The sequence below is a fragment of the Schistocerca americana genome, chromosome 1 (genome assembly GCF_021461395.2).
Source record: "Schistocerca americana isolate TAMUIC-IGC-003095 chromosome 1, iqSchAmer2.1, whole genome shotgun sequence".
Lineage (NCBI taxonomy): Eukaryota > Metazoa > Arthropoda > Insecta > Orthoptera > Acrididae > Schistocerca > Schistocerca americana.
Genome location: NC_060119.1, coordinates 931,407,483 through 931,425,791, shown reverse-complemented (window position 1 = coordinate 931,425,791; position 18,309 = coordinate 931,407,483). Strand labels below are relative to the sequence as shown.

At 37.7% G+C, this 18,309-nt stretch overlaps 1 protein-coding gene across 1 annotated transcript in view; it reads left to right on the top strand.

The window, feature by feature from the left end:
* Window positions 1-18,309, top strand: part of LOC124615400 (protocadherin-like wing polarity protein stan) — a 357,491-nt gene that overhangs the window by 282,978 nt on the left and 56,204 nt on the right. Inside the window, exons 37-39 of the mRNA XM_047143245.1 lie at window positions 582-858; window positions 3,518-3,633; window positions 10,277-10,389. Of these exons, the coding sequence (XP_046999201.1) occupies window positions 582-858; window positions 3,518-3,633; window positions 10,277-10,389 (506 nt within the window). The remainder of the gene's footprint in view (window positions 1-581; window positions 859-3,517; window positions 3,634-10,276; window positions 10,390-18,309) is intronic.

Sequence of the window (18,309 nt, the reverse complement as noted above, 5' to 3'; positions counted from 1 at the left end):
GTAGTGCATACAAAGTTGTTGTCCAGTCATGACCATGTAGATGAGGTAATGGCAATGCATATCTAGTAAGTGCATGGTACTGGGTACAATCCTCCTCTATCCAGTGGTTCCAAATGCACATTAGTGATATAATAATATGATCTACCTGCAACAAAGCATGTTGGTATTCAAGGTGTAGCAGTTTTCACAAACATTAAAGTTCACATAGTTTGATGTGTGAATGAATAATTATGACACTGAAAATTTGTAAGAGGTTAAAATTGTGTGCCAAACTGGGTCTCAAACTGGGTCCCACACAGTCACAATTGGTAGCACACTGCCTGCAAAAGGCACAGATCTAGGCGTGAGTCCTGATCCAGTGCATGTATTTAGCTTGTTACAAATGTATGCCACAATGTATACTCTGTTAAAGAGTTGAGTCTTTTCAGGTAGAGTATTGCTTTGCTGATTGCTATCAGTATTTCTTATAATAAAATTGTTTATGTCTGTCATATATGTCTTCCCAGATAAATACAAGAAGAATAAAATTTCGTAGATATACCACAAAACTGTTGTAGAATAACCATTGATTGTTGTTGCAGGATGCTGCTCTGGCTAGCTGTAGTGGCTCTACCACTTTTGGGAGTTGCATGGGTTCTCTCTGTTATGGCTGTTAATGAGAATTCTCCATTACTGTTCTACATGCTGTCAGTTGCTGTAGTCGTCCATTCTACATTTGCTCTTGGTGGCTACTGCTTCCTGAATGTGCGTGTGCGTCGAAACTTGCAAGTAGCCATCCTTCAGTGCATGGGCCACAAAGTGCCTCAAGAAGTTTCTGAGCAAACTAGCAGTCAGCCAGCTAGTTCGGGTCATGCTTCTGTAAGTGAAAATTTATAATTCAACATGTTGGTAGTTTTGACAAATGCATCTATGTTTCTCTTAGTTTCGTAGTGTATTAATACTACTGTTAGTATGACCGTGTGCAACACTCAATCAACAGGGCTAAGTGTATATATAGTGTACGGTGTTGCACTTTTTTTTTTAATCTGGATTAGGGGACAGCTCTTGAGAAAATAAAGTTATTGAAGTGAAAAGTAATACCTCAGTGACAGTTTTAGTAAAATAATATGTTGAAGGTGGCACCCCGCCTGCCAGACACGAGAAGTTTCATGTTATAGAAAAATATAATTTTATGCACCATATTATGGGTAGCCATAGTAAAGGAAGAATCACAAACACTGTAATAATTCCAGTAGGCACTAAGGAACAAAATTTATCCATCTGCAAGTGTCCTGTGCACTACTAGTCCTCAGTTGGCACTAGTTGGAAAGCTATGGACAAGTAGTGTACATGCATCAGCAGCTGTAACTTTTTAACAGTACTATAGTGCAGTACCACTATCGAACTTTTATATTTTAAACTTAGTATATTCTTAAGAACTGATATGTACAGCACAGGAAATTTTTGTGTGTGTCTGTGCTGTTAATTTTAGTGCAATTTTAGCTTTATTTAAATGATAATGTTAATAAGAACCACCTCACTTGTATGAAGGTACATTCATTATGTCACGACTGGTTTTGTTCAATGATCATCAAATGCCACTTGTTTCAATATTTGTGAACTCTGTATATCAATTCTGACATTTGCCTAAGAAGTCTGCATGAAACATACAGAGTGCGTTCCATAAGTAATGTGTTCAATTTTTTTCTGACGCAACGGTACACCAAGCGTGTTGTAACCGGCTGGGCTAAGTGGAGGGGGGTGTTAGCTTCAAAACACTCTGTTTCATTCGGCTGCGAGCTGCCGTAGAGTCAAGACATGCATTTCCGTCAACCCCATTTTGAATTCATGGGACACGGCACAATGGATCGTTCTGTAGAGCAATGGTATGCTATCAAATGTTGCGTTAAACTTGGGAAGTCCACCACCAAAACGTTTCCATTACTTTAGCATGCCTTTGGAACTGATTGCTTGTCCAAATCACAAGTTTTCCAATGGCACAAGTCATTCACGGAGGGCTGAGAGGAGATCACCGATGAACCTCACAGTGGATGGCCATCAACCGCATGAGTTGACGAAAATGTGATGTGTGTGTGTGCAATTGTTTGAACCCTGACAGATGGCTCAACCTTCAATTGATAGCACAAACTCTAAATGTGTCAAAAACACCCGTTTTCTGCGTTGTGACTGAAGATTTGAACATGAGAAAGGTGTGTGCCAAACTCGTCCCAAAAGTGTTGACCGACAAACACAAGCACATGCGGGTGTTTCGTTGCTGGGAAATGTTGGAAATGTGTGAAAATGATCCTCATTTCTCAAACTCAGTTATCACTGGTGATGAGTTGTGGATTTTTGAGTACGGCCCTGAGACAAAAAGGCAGAGTTCAGAGTGGCAAACCCCATTGTCTCCCCATCCCAAGAAGGCACGCATGAGCAAGTCCAGAATCAAAACCATGCTCATTGTCTTCTTTGATGTCAGAGGTATTGTCCACCATGAATTCATACCTACCGGGACTACAGTGAACTCAGCTTTCTACTTGGAAGTGCTCAAAAGACTGAAAAGGAGGGTCTCGCACTGCCGAAGCGATATCAAGGACATGTGGAAAGTTCACCATGACAACACACTGAGTCACAGCTCCTTCATTGTCAACGACTTCCTGGCCAGGACCAAGGCCCCATTGGTTCCCCGGCCTCCCTACAGTCCTGACCTGGCTCCCACTGACTTTTTTTTTGTTTCTCTCTCTCTCTCTCTCTCTCTCTCTCTCTCTCTCTCTCTCTCTCTCTCTCTCTCTCTCTCCCACTCGCTCTCTCTCCCTCCCTCTCCCTCCCTCTCTCTCTCTCTCTCTCTCTCTCTCTCTCGCGCACACACACACACACACACACACACACACACACACACACAGGGTGCGTGCGTGCAACCACTTTCTCCAGGTACTGGGGCTTTTGTGTGTGTGTGTGTGCGTGTGCGTGTGCGCGCGCGCGCGCTTGTGTGCGTGCGTACTTGCGCGCGCGTGTGGGTGTGGGTGCGAGTGCGCACGTCCGTTCTGCTTCAGAAGAGGAACTTTGAAAGCCAACAAGTAAATATTTTAGCAGTTTTTTCATTGTTCCTGTTCCTATCTGTGACTCACTGCCTGCTCTATGTGGTAAATAGCAATCTATGCTTTCCATGATGTTGTTATTCCGTCCTAGACTTCCTATTGCTTCATAAATAATTTTGATGTGTCTTGTTCCATTAGGTAATAATGACAGTTTTGTAATGTGCATGAAATATTTTCACTGAATGTGTTGTCAGTTTTTACTCTTCATTCTGGTGTGAATTCATTGTGGCAGTCAGAGAGTAAGCAGAAGCCATTGAATCATTTCCACTGAAACTGCTGTAGAGGCACACAAAATATGTTATTCTCACTTGGTCCAAACAAGTGCTTTTACTAGTTAACAGAGTAGTGATATAGCTGTAGATGAATTTCAGTAGTTACATAATTATTTTTTTGTCGGTAGAAAAATTGCATGTATTGTGATATTTTCATTTCTCTTTCAGCGATCAGCTCTCGCATATCACAGCAGCTCCATAGATGTAGCACGCCGCCATATTGGCATCTCAACATCCAGTACGACATCTCGCTCTACAACAAAGACTAGCAGTAGCCCATACAGGCAAGTGAAAATCCTTGTTTGATTATAACAATCATAAAATGTGTTTTCTTTCTCTTTTCATCAAAACTGTTGCTGAAACCATGTTTTGCTAATATTTGAATTCTCTTTGCCTATAAACTGATGAGAGGACCAGGTGGAGGGCAGCAACTCATTCCTTATTCTGTGTTGTTCATGTCAATCGGTGCTGTAGGTTAGCCTCAGTAGGTATGTCATTTTTGGTTCTTTGTCCGATGTTGTTGTTCTGTAAGCTTCTGAGAACTGTTACTGATCGGTCTTCCTGCCGATTTTTCGACAACTGTACCGAGAGGTTTGGTGTGACTTATTTAAATTTAGAATTTGTTATGTATTATTGTTACTGTGAATGATTATAACATAAAAAAAAAAACAGTTTTGGTCAATATTCTCACTGAATACCTGTTATTTTTACGTAATTAAAGAGTTTAAAAAATCATTAAATTTCAAAAGGTTGGCTCTGCTTACATATATCACATGATTGTCAGCTGAAATTGCAGGTGATTTTGTGTACTTTTTTCTGCAAATGGTTTACTTATTAATTATTGAAAAGTTTCTAAAACTTCTAAGTAACAGTGGAGAAGAATTTTGCTAAACCCAATGTAGGAAAACTTCCAAAATTTCTTGCATTTACATCTTATGCCCGCATCGTTCAGCAACAAAGTCAGTCTGCATCTCTATTGACTGGAATTATTGGAAATAAAGTGCTGAGGGCATACAAATTGTAGTAGGTGAACAGATAAGGCAACGAACTGCAGTGTCAAAGGCTGTAGGTTCGCTTACTGCTGGGTACGAAAATATTTTTTCCTCTTCATGTTTGTAACGCATTCTAAGACTTCATTAATTGTCAAACTTGAGTATTTTCCTGAAATATTCATTGTTACTTACATGTAAGAACATGCATTCTCAGTAATGAGTATCTTCAATTTCATGACTTCCGTATGTTTAAGAAATGTGAAACAACTGACAGTGACATTTACATTTTTCTTGTCTCAAATAATTCACCATCTTTTTCTGAATATGTAGCGATTTCCTAGTGTGTGGTCAGACAGGAATCTAAGAGCACAACTTAAATTACTGCAAATGAAACCAGCAGCTATCATGTTTATACTCTTGCTTGTCACAAGTATTTATCTGAGATCAAATCCTTAAAAATAGTAGACAGAGACAAAAGATCCCCATCATAATATTTTTAGACTTTACCATCATATATGAAATATTTTGATTCATCAGATGCATGTTATAAACTGCAACAGACTTCGATAGCTGCACTCACCACATGCCCTTGGAAAGGCATTTTTTAATTTTGTTTTCAAGAGCCCAATCGTTGAGGTATCATATAGGGAAGAAGGCTACTTCATCATTTGGATCTCTAGGAGTGAGTTACAACCACATTCTATGCCTCTTCTTATTCTTTGACACTCTCTCAAACAATTTTTTGGGTTCATGGAGGTATGTTCTGTCTATGCAACTAATTGAAGACAGTTTGTTTATTGCCATTCACAAATAAAAGAAGTGAAACGTGTATGGTAATAAACAAGCTGCCTTCAATTAGTTGCATAAACAGAATGTACCTCCATGAATTTTGAAGAAACTAAGGATGATGGAAAACGGAAAAAGTGATGAATTTTTTGAGTGTTTCTGTAAATATATTTGTACAATTTGCTACTACACTCCATTCCTAACTCATATTCCGAAACATAAAATCAAACAAGATGTCAATGTGAATGAGAATAAAATGACATAATGTTACATTTATGACAGTTTCCAGAACACAGCCAATATCCTATTGTTATCATGCATTTATGGAAGCATGTGGCCAGCGAAATTTGAACAGTAGTACGTACTCTAACCACACTTTTTGGTACTGTGAACAGTAGCATGCTTGTGTTGGCTGCTAGCTGCTTCGGGCTCATGCCACTGTGGCACTGCAGGGTGCATGCGCGAATCTGAGGCAGATTGCTTTTGATTGGTTGGCGCAAGGAGAAGAGACAACAGTGTCTCGGTTTGTTAGAACCATTTGGCATCACTTCCTAAATGCTTACAGAATAATGTTGGGGCTCTCTTTCGAAAGCAAGACCATTCGGTGATTATTAAAGTGTAATAGTTGAAGAGTAGGCTGCCTGTGTGCGTGTGTATTAAAAAAAAATAATAATAAAGAAACGCTCTTTCTAGATTATAATAGAACAAATTTTACACCAGGAAAGTTTCATAGTTCTTAATATATTAAGTTATTTGAACAAACAAGATGTCAATGTGAATGAGAATAAAATGACATAATGTTACATTTATGACAGTTTCCAGAACACAGCCAATATCCTATTGTTATCATGCATTTATGGAAGCATGTGGCCAGCGAAATTTGAACAGTAGTACGTACTCTAACCACACTTTTTGGTACTGTGAACAGTAGCATGCTTGTGTTGGCTGCTAGCTGCTTCGGGCTCATGCCACTGTGGCACTGCAGGGTGCATGCGCGAATCTGAGGCAGATTGCTTTTGATTGGTTGGCGCAAGGAGAAGAGACAACAGTGTCTCGGTTTGTTAGAACCATTTGGCATCACTTCCTAAATGCTTACAGAATAATGTTGGGGCTCTCTTTCGAAAGCAAGACCATTCGGTGATTATTGAAGTGTAATAGTTGAAGAGTAGGCTGCCTGTGTGCGTGTGTATTAAAAAAAAATAATAATAAAGAAACGCTCTTTCTAGATTATAATAGAACAAATTTTACACCAGGAAAGTTTCATAGTTCTTAATATATTAAGTTATTTGAAGAAAGATTTGGTGGCCATCCAAAAAGGAATGTCACATGCTATTACTGAGTGTACAAGCCCCTGATACACAGTTCCTGAGTTTCCAAGGATACTGAACACGTACCAGAGACTGCCCATATTGTTCAAGTTTCTCTTTGTCGTGGTCCCACTGGAGTAAACTGTCAATTGACACACCAAAAACGTTGTTTCTGTTACTTGCTCAATCTATTTTACCATCAGTTTGTGAGGGCAGGATGGTTTCAGTATGGATGGAAGAGTGTTTGAGCTTCCTTATTCGTGTTTACGAACAATTTCTTGTCATTGAGTCATGTGTGTCATTAATCTTGTACTTCGATTTAATGAGCTGCATCAGACAGAAAGAGGAAATTTGTGTGATCTGCAAGCAACAGAAGGGAAGTATTTGAGAGATTTAGTGGAAGTTCATTGATAATGAGTAGGAAGAGGATTAGGGACTAGTACTGAGCCTCGAGGCACACCACAGCTCATCAAGGCTTTCACTTAAAATCTTTTTCCCCAGAGCTTGTTGTTTCTATCATTTGCTTACGGTTGGTGACATAAGACTGAAAGCACAGATTTGTAGTACCTTTTGTGCCATATGATTCTGACTTAATGAGGTCAAAAGGCTTACTTCAGTAAATCAGAAGTCCAGAGAAAAATTTCTTTTGATTAAAAACTTATGCATCATTAACAGCTTTTTTTTTAAAATCCAAACTGGTGTTTGGGTAATGATTCCATTTTATTAATAAATGCTGTTGTTCAAATGTTTATGACTTTCTCAGTTACCGAGGTATAGCTGGGAGTATTTAAATAAAACGATAATTAATGTGGCTTCTCAGACTTTCTTGATGGATCTGTTGCAAATGAACTTCTTGGGTTTGCCACCAAATTGTATTGTGTAAAATCCACAATATTTTATCAGCACAACTGCTTGACATCTTCAGGTGATGAGATCTGCTACTGTCAGTGGTGCAAGAGGTGACTGATGATATGCATGGCATATCTGTCTATCAGAATAGCAATTTTAGTGGAATACCGTTCTTAGGCATTGTAGCTCACTAGGTAAAACTGTCTGCATCTGAGACTACATGTGCTTGGGAAATTTGAGAGTGTGGTCTTTGAAAAGTCGAAACAGGCATATGGGGAACATTTCATATCAAGAGCACAAGTTTTTCACTGGCACAAACCATTTTTGGGATGTTGAGAACATGTTGAAGATGAACCTCGCTCAGGGAACATTCAACTTCATAATCAAACAAAAAACACCGAACGTGTGCATGTTCTTGTGATATAAGACCGACTGATGTTTAACAATAAGCGCAATAAGTGCCCTGTTAAACATAAATATTCAGAAAAGTTTGAATCGAGTGAGACCAGACATTGCAGGCAAGTGGACTGCAACATGACAACTTTCTATGTTCCACAGCCACTTCCATCACAGAATTTTTTATCTCGAAAGGCATTCCGATTGTTCCACAGTCCCTCTATTCACCTGGTCCAAGTCGTGACTTTCTTCTTTTCCTGAAATTATGTCTTAAAAGGATGTTATTTTGGGACTCTGGAGAACATTCAAAAGAATGTCACCGAAATGTTAACGGTCTTACCAGTTGAAGCCTTTCAATGCTGCTACCAAGACTGGGAACAATGAGTCCACCAGTGTATAGCTGCCAAAGGGAACTACTCTGAAAGGGACAATGTTGTTGTTTGAAAAAAAAAAAAAAAAAACAGAGAAGGAAAAAAACTTTTGTAAATAAAAAAATCAGTCTCATTACTTTTCTCTCACACCTCGTAACAGGAGTGAGCTCTGCAACTGTAGGTTAACTTCCGATGTCAGCATATGATGCCATAGTCTCATGTTTCTGTGCGTGCATAGTCTGCAGCATTTTCAAGATTTTAGAATTCCACATTCAGCATAGTCAACTGATCACTGTCACCACTGTCTTACTCGCGATATGGCTAGTAGCTGATTTACTTGTAAACACACGACATGCATGCACAGTGAGTAGTCAGTTTTAATTGGCTGAAGAAATTGGCTGAGGCTATCTTGGAAAGAGTTTGTAGAAGTCGCAGAAAGAAGTGATAAGTAACTGAGACAGTATGGGGTTCCAAGTGGCAAATTGCCTTATTGAGTGTTAAAATTCATCACATCAATAAAGGAGACTTATTTGTGGGCCACTACTGAATGTTACTCATTAAACTGATGGTATGCACTTGATGGTCATCTAAATGCTCTTAGTGTAACAATGAAAACAAGGCATAATTTTAAAAAAAAGTTTGTGTTTTTTAGTATGATCTCTGCAAAGTTTTGCCCCAGTTCCTTATTTTGCCATTGTATTGGATTTTCAAAAGGTTTGCTGAGTATCCATTTAAGCTGTATTTTCCTCCTGCTTTCAAAAAAAAAAAAAAAATAAAATGCTGATCACAAAGGAAGAATTTAAATTCGAGGAAGAGGTGAGTCTGTGATATAGAAAAATCCATTGAAAAGGAAACTAGGAGCAAAGCAATATGTGGGGTGGCCTCATGTTGGTGGATCCAGTTCAGAGCCAGGAAGCATCAGCGCAGTTGAAGGCTTGTCAATCAGTGGCTTCACTTAGTTGATGACGCCAACTGATGAAGCTCTAGTGGCTTGGCCTTAGATTTGATAGGCAACTATCCTGGGACTGCATCTGTTGAATTCACAACACTGAAGGAATGCTACTAGTGATAGAGCTGGATGTGTAATGACAGGAGGTAGCCTCCCACCATGTCATCGGCTGTGGAAATACTGTGTTCCACTTACAGCATGTGCAAATCTGATGGCAGAACATTGCATTGCACATTGCTGAGCAAGCACTACTGCTGTTTGCAGGTGCAAAATTACATTGGTGACTGGTTGCCGGATCACGGTTTTCGTAAAATTCTCACACTTGGGTTGCTGGGATGCATGGTCTGCTCCCAAGAAACGCTACATATCAGCTGAATTCCTAAAAACCACTCTCCTCTGATTTGTTGTGCATGTGCAAATATTTCTTCAGATATAAGCTTTCTTTTGAAACATCTTGTAGAACTTTTTTCTCCTATGTTGTCGTCATGAGCTGTTTCACATATCCAAGCTTTCGTTATATTGCCTCACAGTTCAGGTATAGAGATGGCTTTGATGGCTTAGCAGACCAATACTGGCATGAAACATGTGGCCACACAGGTTACAGACAACAGAGGGTAGAGGGCTTAACTAGGTTGGCAAAGTTTGCATCTTTGATATTTCTCATTTTCCAGTTTCTGACCACCTTGCTCAAAATGTAAAACAATAGCTGAATGGTGGTGCACCAGTGAGTGTGATCCAATGTGGCAGACCATTTACTCAAGTCTTATGTTTAGACTGTTCAGATTTTTATGAAACTGATCCTTGTTACTATGTAATTTAGGACCTCATTGCCAGTAAACTATATGATACATGTATCTTGTTCTGTATCGGGTTTCTCAGGACTAAATTAACATATTGTTTTCCATGTATGACACATTTTCTGGTGTTCCATTAATCTTAATTAATGATATGCCCCACATTTTCTCTTTGCAATAATTACAGAAATTCAGTTACCAGATGTAGAAGTTCACCAAACTGCTATGTTTCATTATCTTTGGGAAACTAGGAATTAGGATTCATTTTTAAGATATTGCTTTCATTGAAGAAGTTTTATTGAGAAATTTTGTTGTTCAAAAGCCAGAATGGTGTAACTGAACAGAAGGCAATTAAGAAAAGATAGGAATTTTAGCTTAGTCACAATGGAATGATAAAATAAAACATGACATTTGATTATCTCTGTTTTTGAACTAATAAAATTTAGCTGTGAATAATAAGAATTTGTTTTTTGTTTCTTCAAGGAGTGATACACAGTTACGTAACACATCAACAAGTACAAGTAATTACAACTCAAACAGTGATATGCCATCATATGTGAGAGGATTTGAGCCAGGCCTTCACAGACATGGAGACAGTAAGTAAAGTGATTAATGTAAAATCAATATGCAGTGTTAAAATTAAATAAAAAATTGAAAATCAAAAATTTAGTGCAAGTGTACACTCTTTAAGTATTTATTTACATCACCCACCACTCGCCTGCAAGTGAGTGGTTGCCTGCCCTCACTTTTTGTGCGTTGCTTCCATCATGGGAATTTCTGTTATCATATATTCACAGAAGTATAATTTTCACAATTTCAGTGTTAGAAATTTTATAATATCAAAAAGATAAAATTTTTTCAGCACTTAGTTGAAAATGAGTTGTCATTAAACAATCAAAAGTAATTTTTCAGCTTGGTCGCAGTTAATGTTAATCACCTTAAAACATGATCACATTAAAGTTGACGTGTTTCAGAAGAGCAAGCTTCCACCTTTAATGCAGACATGCACCAAAACAGAAATCAGAATACCTAGGGACAGGAAAATTTTGAGAAAATGATGATGTGAAAAGTAAGGTGAAATTGGCAGTTTTTTTTTGCAAGAAAAGGTGAAATAGGCAATTTTTACGAATTATCATGACATTTGTCCTTTTCCCGTGGCCAAAATTTTATAAATCTGAGGAAGATAGTTTACCAATATCCATTACTGATAGTCATTGAATGTTGAAACTTAATTTTGCCTTCTTTTTCCCTCAACACTGAGGTTCAGTGTGCAGCCTTCTGATGTTCATGTAGAGCCTTAAAAAGACATAACAAACTATGACATTATGTCAAAATTGCAGCTGACCAAAAAAGTGAGACCTAACCTGGCAAAAAAAAAAAAAAAAAAAAAAAAAAAAAAAAAAAAAAAAAAAAAAAAGGTAATGCTAAATCTGTGAAAAAAAAGTAACAGCAAATCTGCCAAAAAATCGAATTTGTCAACAATGGCGCTAGAATATGCAAAAAATAGCACCACAACTGATAAAAAATTGCACCAAAATTATCAAAAAATAACACTGAATCTGAAAATAAAAAATATTGAATTTTGCTAAAGATAACACTGAAATTGGACAAAATAACACTGAATTTAGTGATAAAAATATTTTTTCCTGTCTCTAAGAAGACCTCATTGAATAAAAACAAAGAATTACCTCCTAAACTGAAAAACTACTACTTCAGAATATGTTGTACTTGTTTACTTCCAAAGAGGATTACCAAGTAAGTGAAGAAAAAAACTTATTGATTTTGATTTGTTTTCTTAATGAACAGGTATGTTGCTTTCATTCAATGAGGTATTCACATACTTATAAAGTTGTGTGTCTGAAGGTAGAGTCTTGCTTTTTCGAAATGCATCTATTTTTATGAATCAGATTTGAAAGTGTACTAGCAGCTTAGAATAGTGATAGATTTATGATATTATTTGATAACAGTTATGGACTGTAATGACAGCTTCCAGTGTCACAACAAATTCCTGGGATATTTTTCTAGTAGAGAATGAGACAAAAAAAATGTGAAAACAGTGTAATGTGAAGACTCAATTGAGCAAGCTTATTAAAATTATAGCTGTGTGCCCTCAGAATCTCTAGGACAGTTTAAAATTCTTATACCATTCAAGTAAATGGAACCATTACATAAGTATCTTAAAATCATATTTCAGCTAATACACATTGCGACCACCATCAATACCATCACATAGTGTCAGTTGCACAATGTGATACCTAAATATGGACAAGTGAAGGTCAGTAATAAATCATCAGCAGTTGTTAGGACTAGTGTGAGTGTGAATGCCTGGTTTGTCAGGCTCAGTGTGTTGACATGGTAAGAGTTTTAACAAAATCGTGGCATTGTGGTCTTTGAATGGTGACTAGATCTATAAATCGATTCCCACATTAGATGTACCTTACTTTAAGGAACATTTGACAATGGACAGGACGTCCCAAAATCGATAATGCGAAACAAAATATCAAGGTGTCCCAAAATCGATAATGTAAAACAAAGTAATAATTGGTACAATGCAGTCTCAGGAGTCAGTTAAATCAGACAACATAAAATTATCCTGTGTATCCCTTAAAAGCACCAAGAACAATAGAAAGGTGTAAAAGTTAAATGTAGGTCTTCCTACAGTCAGTTTGCAGGTCAGAGGAATGTACCAGCATATCATCTCCATTAGAACTATGTTTACTAAAACATATTCAAACCAGCCTTAAGTTTGATGACAGTTAACTTTTTACTATAGGAAAAGTAATTATTTTTTTCAATGTTTATATAGCCACTCTACCTCAATTAAAATAATTTTGTGATTGACATTTCAGCAATTTGTTTGGTGGGGGGCAGCTACCAATCAGTTGTGGTAGTTTGTTCTCAAGCTCCACTACTGCAAATACTGCCATCCACCCCCTCACTCACTACTGCAAACTGTGAAGTACAAAGTTATTTTAATTGACCTATTGTTCATCTTTCCCAGTTTTGATGTTATGAGGAGTTTTCTTTTGCCTACATCTTTTGTTTGGGTGCTTGTTTCTTTGTTTCATTCCAGAAGTTTTTCTACAATGCAGTTTGTGGCATGCCACACGTAAAAAGACTGGTTAGAGGAGGAGCCAATTGTGACCCTTATGGTACCCACTTTTAATATTTTGTGACATTAGCAGGGAAATATCAATTTGAATGGTATTCCATTTGTTTGCTAAGCTTTAAGATAAGGACACAACACTTAAGCTCAATCATTTCGGCCACACAGTGATATAAGCACAAGTCAAAATCAGTGAAGCAAAATTAACAAGGGTAGTACATTGTTAAAATCTTGTAAAGGAATTCATCCCACCAGATTTAGTAGAAGTAAGAATCCCTGTTTGGATTATAGTGTGTAAGTGCAGTGCATTCATGTGAAATTGACGTGTTGGATGAATCCAACATCGTTCACTATAAATTACCTGACAGTGGAAAAATGTTGGAAGCACAAATAAATAATGCTCATATTGGTATGAAAATGAAAATCCACTCAAGGTAAGTAACGAATTGTTGGGCAGTAATTACCTTAAAGAGGTGAAATATTTAGTACTGCTGATAGACTCATAAGAAAGTGCACATACATTCCTAGCTTTCGTAACTATTAGTTGCTTCCTTGGGGAGGGGAGGGGGGGGGGGGGGGTGACAGCGAAGGGAGGCAGGAGAGAGAGGGAGACAATTTAAAACTTAAGGACAGGCTATGAGACCCATAAATGAGAGGGATTCATCTGTTTTGAGAGTGGGGTGAGACAAATATCAATGGGAAAGTGTCAGAGAAAGTAGGAGAGCAAATAGTACATTGGGAAACACAGTGCTGGCTTCAGTTCAGAGACTATGGCAGAGCGATAAGTTAAGATGGGAAGGTAAGTACTGGCCAGCAATTTTCTCTCAGTTTTTTTTTATAATGCAATTATTATTGTGTTCAGTTTCATGATTACCTATGTAAAGATATGCCCAAACTGTATTGAATTGCCTATATCCTCTGATGTGTATCAGACTGGTATAAACTCGCTATCAGAATTTGATGGGTACACATATCTGCACATGAGTTGAATAGGAACATCATATGCTTTTAAAGGCTTAATCTGAGAGCTGACGACAGGTTCAAGACTGGAGCAAACATTAAAAGAATATTAGGATATTCAATATAAACAAATAAAGCATACAATGATAATTCAAAAATCTCTGTACCACACTAATAGGCTTGCAAGCTGTCTACATTTACTGGCATTAGGAAGGAAGGAAATTTTATGTACCACCATTTCTTAGCTGGAAGTTTAATGATATTTAACAAGAAGTGTAGAGGGGATTATCTTACTCACATAAAAAAATATTCCAGCATTTCTGTGACACGAATAAAGGAAATTAGTGAAATCTCCTTTAGGGTGGCTGGATGGTGATTTGAACCTCACTCCTTCCAAGCCAAAATAAAGTGTTTTAACCATTGTTTCAGATCAGCTTGTGTAGTATTTATTGAGTGATTAGAAAACTGAATGAATATTGCAGTCTGGTAACCAAAGAAAGCAGAAGCAACACTGGATGTTCACTAGTTCTTAATTTTCTTCCATTATTTCTACAGCCTAGAAAAGTCCAAAAGAGGGATAAGTAGGGTGCTTGCAGCTCACTGAATTACAATACTTATTAACCTAAGTATGATTTTATGGGACACCATACAAAACTTGTGACAGGATAGAGGACTTCTTGGTTGGGAGGATACAGCATTTTATAGTGCATGTAGAGTCAACAGATGTAGAAGTAACTCGAAGTGTGCCACATGTATATAGTTGGCACCCTTGCAGTTCAAGTAGTATATTCATGACCCGGCAGAACATTTATTTGTTGCCTTAGACTTCTTGCAGGTGATGCAGATATCCATAACAAAGTATTAACTGGAAAAAAAACTGCATAAATATTCAATCAGATCATGATAATATTTCGAAGTGATGCAGATATTAGCAACTTGCTTTAAATGTTCAGAAATGTAAAATTGTGTACTTCACAAAAATGCGAACATGTACAGTAAAACTTCAATTATACGTTTTTGAACAGCCTACAAAAAAAAAAAGTATAAGTGTGAAAAACGTATATATGAAATATAGCACCATACTATCAAATTAATTGGTAAACACAAATTAAAAATTCAGTAAATAAAAAGTTACATTCTACAAAATGTTATATAGGCTTACAAGGTATCATACTTAACAAAGATATAAAAAAAATGTAAACCTCTACACAGAAGAGAATGTCATTTTGTAAAAAAGTCCATAATTTTTCCTTGTTTTTTCTTTGATGCGGCAATAGTGTACACTGTACCCTCAAAACGCGATACCTTTGTCATTATTTCGTCAGAAACATTGTGGTGTGTCACAAATTGTTTATTATTTCTAACACATTTACTGCATCGTTAAACGTCACAGAGGAATGCTGAGGCTCTTCTGTATCATCTATCATCCTCATCATCAGTTTCTTGCTCGTCCATGTCCCGCAGTGCACATTGAACTATCTCAGCGATAGTCATGGGTTCTGTAGTGACGAGGTTTTCATCAGCATTCACGTAATCCTCAAATGATGCCTGCTTTTCAAGTTGATTCCAGTCTTCATCATTAAGTGAAATATCATCAGTATGATCATTTCCACCATGATCATGGACTTCATTTCCAAATCCGGCGTTTCGGAAACAGTTACGAATGGTATCGTCTGAAACTTTGTGCCATGAAGCTCCAATGTAGTGAAGTGCCTATCAGAAGAAACAAATTCATTAATAATTTCTTGGAGTGTTCTTTGGCTCCGGTAGCACAACATGAAATTAATGGCAAATAAAAATCTTACCTGTAAAATGTTTATTTTAATTTCTTCCTTTTTTTCTATGTTTACGCACCTGATGGCGTGCTGCACGAGCATTTTGTGATAATGCAACTTGAAATTATGTATTACTCCAAGTTCAAGTGGCTGAGCTCACTTGTGGAAAGAACTCCACGGTCACATTTCTCAAACAGGAAGTAAGGGGAGGATGTGTTGCACACCTGTGTACGAACAATAAAATCTTCCGGCCTGCTGCATCCATTTTGGCATTGACATTTCAAAACCAGCTTTCGAAAACTTTTGTCATAATCTATAATTTCTTGATACTAGTTTATTTTGTGGGAAATGTGACAATGTTCTTAAAACAACGGGGCTTGGCAAATTTCCCAATCATAAGTATGGGGAGTTTCTCACTCCCATCACTGTTAGCACGTAGCAGCATTGTTACACATTGTTTACTTTGTTTTCCTCCGTTGCAGTTCTCACCTTTAAATGCCATTACGCGGTCCGGCATTACGTTGTAAAACAAGTCCCTCTCATCCGCACTGAAAATGTTTTTAGGATCCGCACTGAAAATGTTTTTAGGAGCATATTGGGATGTCAGTTCTTTCAAACAGGTTTCCTTCCAATCTCGCACTGTCTCAAGATCGACACTTTTGCTTTTGCCACATACATTCTGACAGCTGATGCCATATCTTACCTTAAACTTGTGCAGCCAACCTGATTGACCAATGCATAACTTTGACAAAGTTCCTTATCAAATTTTATTATAGTCTAATATCAGCCTTACCATTCCACTTCCCAGCAATCCACTCTGAAACACTGCATCATAACTTGTGCACACTATGGATATTTTGACAGGAAAAAAAAGTATAAGTGAAAAACATATAAAATAAGTTTTACTGTAGTATTATGTGACTACTGTATAGATGAATCACATAGGGAATTTGTTACCTAACACAAATACCTAGTGTAACATTTTGTAGGCATATGAAATGGAAAGATCACATAGGCCCTGTTTTAGGTAAAAGAGCTGGAAGAACCTACCTGATAGCTATGCACTTTAAAGTGTCTGCTTCCAGGATGGAGAGATGCTCATGCCTCAATTCGAATCCATGTGAAAGATCATGAGGGCTGGTTTGCTAGCCTGCTTGAATGTGATTTCTAGGTCGTTTCCCACATCCCATGAGGCAAATAGTGGGCTGGTAACCACATTCTATTTCAGATATATGTTTTGCAAACATCTAAAACACTTTCTTACACTTGCATATAGAATTTATTCTAGATGCAGACAAATGGGGTACATTGATTCTGTCCTGGGGAGTGGTGGGAGACTAAAAACCTATGTAGTCTCCTTAAACCCATAATCAACAGCAATTGGAAGATTGGTAGGCGACTGGGAAAGGAAATTGTTTACAAAACACTTTTGCAAGTCATCCTAAAAGATTACACAAATATGTTGGACCTATACCAGATAGGATCACAGTGGGTATTGAATGTATGTAAAGAAGGGTAGCACAAGTGGCCACAGGTTTATCTGGCCAATAGGCAAGTGTTACAGAAGTTCTGAAAAGCCAAATGTGAAAAGCCAGATGTGGCTAACACTTGAAGATGGACAACTACTGCTACAAGATTATTCCGCAAAAGTCTGCATACTAAGCTCCAAGAAGAATCTAGAAGTATACTACCAGTCCTGTAGGGACAGCTAAGACAATATTAGACCAATTACAGTGCACACAGAGGCATTTATTTTTTGGCCATTCTTCCAACACTCCAATGTGTAGGGAATGGGAAGAAACCCTTACAAGTGGTATTTCGACAAATCTGTTGCCCTGCACCTAAGCAATGATTCACAGGTTATGCATGTAGATGTAGATTGCTTAGCAATGTGCCTTTTTCTTCTTACTGTTATACAACGATCATATTTGACCTCCAAGGTGTTAGATCATAAAGAGCCTCAGAACTCGTGCTTTGTCGCTTTGGGAAACGTTATATCTAGTACTTATCCCTCCTCTCAGGAAAGTAGCCAGTTCTATGTGGTACTTTGTTGCCAGTATTTATCCTTGAAAACTGGTGAAACTGTGAGTACTTGGTATTAATGTATCCTAACATCTTTAACTAGTATCTGAGAAGTAATATATATATATATATATATATAAAACAAAGATGAGGTGACTTACCGAACGAAAGTGCTGGCAGGTCGATAGACACACAAACATACGCACAGAATTCAAGCTTTCGCAACAAACTGTTGCCTCATCAGGAAAGAGGGAAGGAGAGGGGAAGACGAAAGGAAGTGGGTTTTAAGGGAGAGGGTAAGGAGTCATTCCAATCCCGGGAGCGGATATGTGCGCGTGTGCGAGTGTATACCTGTCCTTTTTTCCCCCTAAGGTAAGTCTTTCCGCTCCCGGGATTTGAATGACTCCTTACCCTCTCCCTTAAAACCCACTTCCTTTCGTCTTCCCCTCTCCTTCCCTCTTTCCTGATGAGGCAACAGTTTGTTGCGAAAGCTTGAATTCTGTGTGTATGTTTGTGTTTGTTTGTGTGTCTATCGACCTGCCAGCACTTTTGTTCGGTAAGTCACCTCATCTTTGTTTTTATATATAATTTTTCCCGCGTGGAATGTTTCCCTGTATTATATATTTCCTGATGAGGCAACAGTTTGTTGCGAA